This window comes from Pelodiscus sinensis, chromosome 2 (assembly GCF_049634645.1).
Source record: "Pelodiscus sinensis isolate JC-2024 chromosome 2, ASM4963464v1, whole genome shotgun sequence".
NCBI classification, from domain to species: domain Eukaryota; kingdom Metazoa; phylum Chordata; order Testudines; family Trionychidae; genus Pelodiscus; species Pelodiscus sinensis.
This window is the reverse complement of record NC_134712.1, coordinates 58,340,221-58,349,143: the sequence shown is the minus strand read 5'-3', so window position 1 is coordinate 58,349,143 and position 8,923 is coordinate 58,340,221. Positions and strand designations below refer to the sequence as shown.

At 47.8% G+C, this 8,923-nt stretch overlaps 1 protein-coding gene across 1 annotated transcript; it reads left to right on the top strand.

Moving 5' to 3' along the window:
* The first annotated feature begins 4,911 nt into the window (after positions 1 to 4,911).
* RRS1 (regulator of ribosome synthesis 1) lies at positions 4,912 to 6,274 on the top strand. The gene has a single exon (XM_075920609.1). The coding sequence runs from the start codon at positions 5,002 to 5,004 to the stop codon at positions 6,052 to 6,054; it is 1,053 nt and encodes a 350-aa protein (XP_075776724.1). The 5' UTR covers positions 4,912 to 5,001; the 3' UTR covers positions 6,055 to 6,274.
* Positions 6,275 to 8,923: the final 2,649 nt, after the last annotated feature.

Genomic DNA, 8,923 nt, shown 5'->3' with positions numbered 1-8,923 from the left:
ATTATCAATGACTTCCTCTCTCCAATTTGGTTTGGTTTACAAATCAGTCAAACAACTTTCCAACAGCCATGATTGCATTCACATCCTGCTATCACAAAATCAAACTTTTTTTCTTTTCTGCATCATCACTATCAAACCCAATAAAGATTCTGTAGTCACAAACTTAACAGCTAGCAATTCAGTTGATGATACTTGTGGCAGAGTAGAATACAGCTTGCACTTCAGTTACATTACACAGGCTCTTCAGTGCTTGCAGCATTAAAAGTATGTCAGTAAATTAAACTGACATATAGCCTGCACAAAGGGAGCAGGTATGTGCATTACACTAAGGAATCATCATATTAAAATGTATATAGGGTATGAAATTTGACTCCATTGACCTAGAGACTTTAACAATGTTGATTATCTAAAAAAGTCAAACAGCTTTTTCAGAGCCTTTGTGTAAATACATATTTAGATCATTGTAAAAACTTGTATTATTACCAAGCCATGGCATGTATTATTTCCAGAAAAGATTGTTACACTTTTAGATCTATTTGTGGCACAACTTCAAAGTTTCATGTAATTTGCTGGAGATGTAATTTCTTTTTAAATAGGCAGAGGCCTTGTTAAAGTTCCTACAAGTTATCACAAGTGGTTATGATGGTTACTGTGTAATCATGTATTCAGAGACTTACAAACTAAACCAGTTCTTAGGCTCTGTCAAAGGGACAAAGTACAAACCAGAGGGAAGATGAAAAAAAGGGTACAAAGCTCACCTTTGCACCTTCAAGCTGTGTGCCGGCATAAATTATGCTGCCAACAATCCCAAGTTGCTCAGAGGTGCATGAGACCTAGGAAGGCCCCAACAATGGCCTTGTTGGTCCCGCAATACAATGCAATTACACCAGTGTAAAACTGGACTAATACAGTGGATAAGCAAGCCTATTGACTTCACTGGTATTATTCAGAGTAGATAGGAATGTTGGAATCAAATTTTAAATAGGAATTGCCAAAACTAGAGTTTTTGACTTCAGGATTTCATTTTAATTTTTTTTCAAGCTGATTCTTGCTACCATTTCAAAAGCAGGATAAACTCAGACATGCTTTTGGTGCTTTATGCTGTTCCAGCAATACAAAGCACCCATATACTCTGTTAGGTCAGGTTTATAACAGCTGTGTGTCATTGGAACAGCACAAAACAAAGTTTGCCACAGAATCTGCTCTAGTGTTTAGTATTTCACAGTGTGAAACAGATTAAATTAAAACATGACACTGGAACTTTCATATGCAGTGTGCAGCTGTCAGTATTTCCCATATTTCGGAAATAGTGCTCACAAGACTTCAAAAAGATGGGAACATCTTTAAAGTCACTTGAATCTGTAATTATTGTTGAAAATATCAATTGTCTAGGGAAGTGAACAAAATGTAATAGGCAAGATAGTGCCCTCCTGTGGTAACTAAGAAAAACTTTGGAGAGGTGTTGATATGTATGTCAGCAGTTATCATACTCAAGGCTAAGGTTTTCATTGTTATTTTTAGTTAAAGTCATAGACGGGCCACAGGCATTACACAAAAAATCATGGAGCCTGTGACACTGACTTTATTAAAAATAACCAGGAGGCAGGGCTAGGTAGAGGGGGGGAAAGGAGTTCCATGGAATGGAGGAGGGAGACTGACAGGAGCTCTGGAGCTGGCCACAGGACAGGCGTGCATGCCCCCAGCTGCGGCTGCTGGAGGAAGAAGCAGGGAGTGGGGTGCAGCTCCCTCAAGCCAGAATAGGGGTGTGTGGCCCTAGCTGCAGCCTCCACTGAGCCCCTGCTTCAGCTAGAGGGGTGGAGGCACACAGCTCCCACCGCGGGGCAGGGATACAAAGGCCCAGCTGTAGCCCCTGCCACAAGCCACAGGCCAGGGCTGCAGGGTCCTGATTCCCAGCCCCAGTTTCAGAGCAGTCCTGCATCTAGCCCCAGCTTAGCTCCTGACAGCTGAAGTCACAGAATCTGTGATTGCCATGACCGTAGTGATTAAACCATTGCCTTACTCATGTTTGTTAGGTGTGAGACACAGGTTCATTTAAAAAGAAAGAAAACTCCATCGCAATTACACCATGCCTCTAATAACTGGCATTGCTTATCTTCTATTCTTCTGTGTTTTCTCATGTCAGGATAAAAACGCTCTTCTTCACTAGCATGTAGGCACTTTCCTTGTCCTCCACTCATGCAACAAGACAGAAAGGTGGACAAGACAATAGAAACAAATCTGAATTACCTGTCACGAGTCTGAACAACTACATGCTAGTTTAGTGTTTTAAATGATTTGGGAAAGTGATTTATTTTTAATATGAGCAGATGAGTTTACTGTAATCTACAAAAAGAAGAGTGTGTGCATGATTCTTTGTGTGTATGTAGTTTCTATATACACCCTGATTTATTTTACATGTGCCTTCCCTCCCCCCTTAGTCCTCATTGTGGATCCTCCCATAGACTTTAAGTCCATTGTCTGCTCTTAGTTACACAATTGCAAGTTCCTTTAAATGAAATGGAAATGTGTAACTCAGAAGAAGCTGTCCCTAAATAAATATGAGTCCACCAGCTTGGATATACAGACAGGCTACGTCTACATTGGCCCCTTCTCCGGAAGAGGCATGTTAATTTCCAACTTCAGAATAGGGAAATCCGCGGGGGATTTAAATATCCCCCGCGGGATTTAAATAAACATGGCCGCCGCTTTTTTTCCGGCTTGGGGAAAAGCCGGAAAAAAGCGTCTAGACTGGCACGATCCTCCGGAATAAAGCCCTTTTCCGGAGGATCTCTTATTCCTACTTCAAAGTCCTACTTCAAAGTAGGAATAAGAGATCCTCCGGAAAAGGGCTTTATTCCGGAGGATCGCGCCAGTCTAGACGCTTTTTTCCGGCTTTTCCCCAAGCCGGAAAAAAAGCGGCGGCCATGTTTATTTAAATCCCGCGGGGGATATTTAAATCCCCCGCGGATTTCCCTATTCTGAAGTTGGAAATTAACATGCCTCTTCCGGAGAAGGGGCCAATGTAGACGTAGCCATAATGTTTTTGCTGTGATACATGGAATTAACATGTGTTAACAATTAAGTAAGAGAAGACTGCCTCTTTAGGGAGAGATGGCTTGACAAATCCTTTTAGAGAGGCCGAATGGAAACGGGGGATGTGTCTGTGATTCCAGGTCAGCTAGCAGAACAGGGATAGTCCTGAGAAAAGCATGAGGCAGGCATACTTGCTACTATAAAAGCATACCCATGCCATGTGAGTATTGTCCGGAGCAGACCAAGGTAGAATGGGGGGCTCTAGGTCCCAATCCCCTTGCCTTCAAAATTAAATTTCCAAGCAGCCCTTTCAGGCAGTCTACAGCCACCCTGCTCGCTCTATGTTTCTGAGCACTCTTAGCAGCCACATGTCTGTATGTATGTATGGGCTGAGTCATCAATTGATGGATCTCATCTTCTATGACACCATTGGTGAGTGACTAAGCCTATCCTCGATCGGCAAATCCAATTACAGATGTCACATAAAAATCCAGCCTCTGTGGGGGAATGTCTACACTACCCTCCTAGTTCGAACTAGGAGGGTAATGTAGGCATACCGCACTTGCTAATGAAGCCCGGGATTTGAATTTCCCGGGCTTCATTAGCATAAGCGGGGAGCCGCCATTTTTAAATCCCCGCTGCTTCGAACCCCGTGTAGCGCGGCTACACGGGGCTCGAACTAGGTAGTTCGGACTAGGGTGCCTATTCCGAACTACCGTTACTCCTCGTGAAACGGGGTTCGAAGCAGCTGGGATTTAAAAATGGCGGCTCCCCGCTTATGCTAATGAAGCCCGGAAAATTCAAATCCCGGGCTTCATTAGCAAGTGCGGTATGCCTACATTACCCCGCTAGTTCGAACTAGCGGGATAGTGTAGACATACCCTGGGTGTTGTATGCTCTTTTCGGATCCTATGCTTTTCTTGTAATGTCTGAATACATTGACTTGTGACGCATTTGACAGCCTGTATGATAGTTTGCCACTAGAACAATCATAGCCCTGAGCTATGATTTCCAGATCACCGGGAGATATGCTACATGACTTCACGGTGGCCTTTAAGATATCTTTATAATGCTTACACTGATGAGCAATAGACCTCTTTCAATGAACAAGCTGGCTGTAGGTATCATCCATCTTTATAACATGATCAGTCCAGCAAAACTGTTCATAAGCATTGGTTCCAAGCCCATGACACTACACAGCTTCAGGACCTCCATGTTAGAACTTTTGTCCAACTGATTCACATGGACAACCTTCCTGAGGCAGCACATATATAACTGATTGAGTGTCAGTACATGACGGCAACATATGGTCCATGACTCCGAACCATATAGCAGGATAGTCAGGACAACTGCCTGATAAACTGTTACCTTCATGTGAAGTGTCACACCATGATCATTCCATAAGCGTTTGGTCAATTTTCCAAAGGCAGCACGGCCACAACAAAGGAGGCGTTGGGTATGGTCTCCCATTCACCCAACAGTGCTTGGTCCTGCCATAATGGCAGAGGACTGGACTCGATGACCTCCAGAGGTCCCTTCCAGTTTTAGTGTTCTACGATTCTAACAGGAGCCAGTATGACCAAGGGAGACTTCAGGACCCAGCATTCAAAGCTCTACCAGCTTCCCAGACTGCGGCTGGGGGACTACAACTCCAACCACGCGTCTATATTGGGAAGGCGTACTGAACGCGCAATGCACTATATTGGCCAGAATGACCATCCGTAGAGGACTACAACTCCCAGGAGGCAGTGCAGCATAGAGACCCATGGTGTTAGGCATATCAGGAGCCGATGCGTTCTGGGAGTTGTTGTTCCGGGCAGAATGGGGGGGGGGGTTATAGGCGAGCCCATTGGTCCATACGCGCATCCAGCACGCCCACGCCAGCCGGAACCTAAACCTTTAACCTTTCGTTCTACCGGGCGTAGTCGGCCGCACGTGGGCAGGTGGTTGGCCGGGTGTCTCGCGGCCATGGCGGCGCTGCGCGTGGAGGAGCTGCTTGCTCGCGCGGGGCAGGGCGAGGCGGCGTCGCCGCAGCAGCGCAGCGTGGCGGTGGAGAAGGAGCTGGAACCCGAGTTCGACCTGGGGAACCTGCTGGCGCTGGACCGGAACCCGCCGCCGTCGCTGCCGGGCGCCCAGCGCGAGAGCCGCCTGCGCGCGCTGGCCCGGGGCAACACGCAGCTGCTGGTGGCCCAGCTGTGGGCGCTGCCGGCCGAGCGCGCCGAGGGGGCGACGGGGCCGCTGGTGGCGCAGCTGCCCGAGCCCTCCTACCGCCTGCCCCGGGAGAAGCCCGTGCCGCGGCCGCGGCCGCCCACCCGCTGGGAGCAGTTCGCCCGGCTGAAGGGCATCCGGCGGCGGAAGCGCACGTCGCTGGTGTGGGACGAGGCGGCCAAGCAGTGGCGGCGGCGCTGGGGCTACGGGCGGGCCGGCGGGGACCCCGCTCGGGACTGGCTCATCGAGGTGCCTGCCGGCGGCGACCCCAACGAGGACCAGTTCGCCAAGCGGCTCCGCGACAAGCGCGAGCGGGTGGCGCGCAACGAGCTCAACCGCCTCCGCAACATCGCCCGGGGCGCCCTGCCCGGCCGCGGCCTCCACCCCACCGGCCACCAAAGCCGCGACGAGCTGGGCCGCGCCGCGCAGGTGGCCCGCGTCTCCACCGCCTCCCTAGGCCGCTTCCAGCCCCGGCTCCCCAAGGAGCCCGCCGCGCCCCCAGCCCGGGGCGGCAAGAAGCGGCACTTCGAGCCGCTGCTTGGCGACCTGGCGGCCGAGAGGAGCCGGCAGCTGGAGCTGCTGCGGGGCCTGGGCAGCAAGAAGGCGCCGCTCGACCTGACCCGCGCCGTCAACAAGCAGCTGCGCGAGGAGGACGCCGCGGCGGCGGCGGCGAACAGGGGCAAGAAGCGCGGGCAGCGGGGCAAGCGGGGCCGGCAGCGCCCGGGAGGCGGCAAGGGGCCGGCGGGCAAGGGCAGGAAAGCCGGGCCCCGACGGCAGCAGCAGCAGCGCCCGGCAGGGAGAAAGAGGAACTGAGTCCCTATGGCACCTGGAGACTGACCTCGGAGGCTCCTGGGTGCTGCCTCAGCCTGTGGGGGACACAGCTATGCGGGAGCTCCCTGGTGAGCTGGCGGGACACTGAGCTGCAGCGCAAACTAGCTGCTAAGGACCGGAGACCTGTGGTGGGTTAGGGATGCGCCAGGCTTGGGGTAGCCTTTCCCGTCCATTATTTATCAATAAAATGTGTCTTTGTGTAGCTGTTTGCTCCTCAGTGACCAGGATTGTGCATCAAAGGCATGAGGGAGAGGTGGGACTGGGATATAGTCCCTAATGACCTCCAACCATTGAGCTACCTGTTGTGGCCCCTAAGGATTGGGCTCAGAGAATAAACCACCATCCAGCCTAGCCAGAGAGAATTTGGGAAGTGGAATTCCAGATAGAGGGAGTGGAAGCAAACCCTTGACTTGGATAAGAAGAGATATGATGTAACTAAAATAATACCTGTACTCAAAATAGGTAACACTCCTTGACTAGAAGGCAGTGTTTCCCTTTCTTTGATTTGGATTATGTAGAAATTACACATCTTCACCTAGCTGTAGAGTTCTCACTTTCTAGAGAAAGATGGACCATATTTAAAAGGTGATCTGCCAAAAAAAGCTTAACTCTGTAGAACATTCTCTAGCACTCCTTAACTTAATGTGTACAGTGTTTCTACTGTTGTAACTTCTTTAGAAACAGCAGAAACATCTGGTTTCTATGGAAAGGCTGTAGAAGCTCCTGGATAGTTGTGACATTTAACACCTTTATCAGTTGAAAGGGTGACTCTCAACAAAAGTAGTTCTTTATCCTGAAAGTTCACTAGCCGTTGTTAAATACTGTAGCTTTTTACCAAACAATAACTACAGATACTTTCCTTTCAACCTTGTCTTGACTCTTGTTACTGTTAGTCTTTGAATTCCACCAGTAGATGCAGGTGATAGATTCAGGCTCTTGGGACCTAGGGATGTAATAATGTAGCCATTTAAACAGTTCCCCACAGCACCATCTACGCAGGGGCTAGGAGCGGTAGAGGCACAGTGGGAAATGGCACGAGCAGGCACTGAAGCAAGTTTCTGCTCCCCCTGTTTCTGCTGTGATTCTACTCTTGAAATGTACAAGAGCCGTGATGGAGCTCTTGTACATTTCAAAGGCTCAGGAACTGCAGGGGGTATACAAGGGCTCTGGCAGGGCTCTTGTACATTTCAAAGTCTGAAGTGAAGCAGGGAGTGCAGGGCCAGTAGGGTCCCCTGGTGGTTCCACGCTCTGCTGGGAGCTTCCTTTTGAAATGTGTACAAGAGCCCCACTGGTACATTTCAAAAGGAAGCCCCCTGTGGGCCCCTTTCAAAAGGAAGCCCCCTACGGAACTCTTGCTACAGTTCAAAGGTGGAGGCAGGCACCCTTATAGATGAATCAACTAGTGGATGGGATTTCCATTGACTATTCAATCAGTTAATCTAAATTTAATATCCCTATTGATGATTGACATGATTAATAATAGAATGCATGAAACACAATAATCACAGACTTCATTTAATGGGACTTCCGTTGATCTTTTCGCACATTTCTTTGGCATTTACATCATAACTGGTCAAATTCAGGTTCATGCGTGCATTCAAGCTACATGAGTAATGTGTTTTTAAAATTTTGAATTTTTCATTTTAATTTAAAAAGTTGGGTATATTTTGGCAATGACAAAAGAACCATATTTGGCATGAGGTTGCAGACATCTCTTCTTGTCTCCTTTATCATAAAGATAAAAAATTAACAAGCCCACTCTTTTCCTTTTGAAAGTTATCTTTAGACCAGTGTTTTCTGTTAGTACTAACCATTACCTACAGCTCCCAGCTAAAACTTGTTCTATACATCAAGGATGTACTACAGTCTATCCTAGATGATAATCTCTTGCTTTCACAGACCTTAGGATGCAGGCCCGTCCTTGCTTGCAGATAGCCCCCAACCTGAAACAAATACCACCAACTTCCCCCCCCCCTCCCCCGCAACAGAAAGTAACCCAGGAACCAATCCCTGCAACAAACCCCATTGCTAACTCTGTCCACTCATCTGCACCATCACAGGACCTAGCCTTATTAGTCATACTATCAAAGGCTTGTTAACCTGTACGTTTACTAATGTGATATATGCTGTCATCTGCCTGCAATGCCCCTCTGCCATGTACATTGGACAAACAGGACTCTTATCTACACTAAAGAATAAATGGACACAAATCAGACATCAACAATGGTAACACAAAAACCAGTGTGGGAGCACTTTAACCTTCCTGAATACACGTGTCCCTGCCTTTAACTTCAAGCATCTGAGGAACTGAGTTGTATCTCATGAAAGCTAATGTCCTAATAAATTAGTCTTTAAGGTGCCACTGGACTCACTTTTGCTGAAACAGTCTAACAAACACTTCTCTGAAACCTATTTGTGCTCTGCAACCCTGTTTTGTTACTGACTGAAAACAAAGCTGTGGCCTTATTAACAGGTTCACCTACTTGTAGGGAACTTTTTTATGTTTGGGGAGATGCAGGAATTAAGTGATACGTTTTAAGGTTTAAATGAGGTAATAGGAACTTTAGTTCCCACAATGTCCTTGTTTCCACAGGGCAAGCTACTTGTTTTTTTTATTAATTTGTTCTTCAATTGAAAAATCAAATGAAACCACCTACTGGAAGGGTTTACATTCTCAGCAGTTTTACTGTAAATACTATCATTCTGGTGTCAAGTGGCTGGAACTAAGGATATCACTACTTTTCAATTTGCCACCTAATGTAGAGATCCTTTGGGCATAATAATTGAAGCTATGCCATTGGCCAAACAACAGGTAAGTCAGCACTTGCAGGCATGTAAAAGGGACAACTAT

Excerpts from the sequence above, each read along its gene's own strand:
- RRS1 (XM_075920609.1), top strand. The coding sequence starts at position 5,002 with ATGGCGGCGCTGCGCGTGGAGGAGCTGCTTGCTCGCGCGGGGCAGGGC.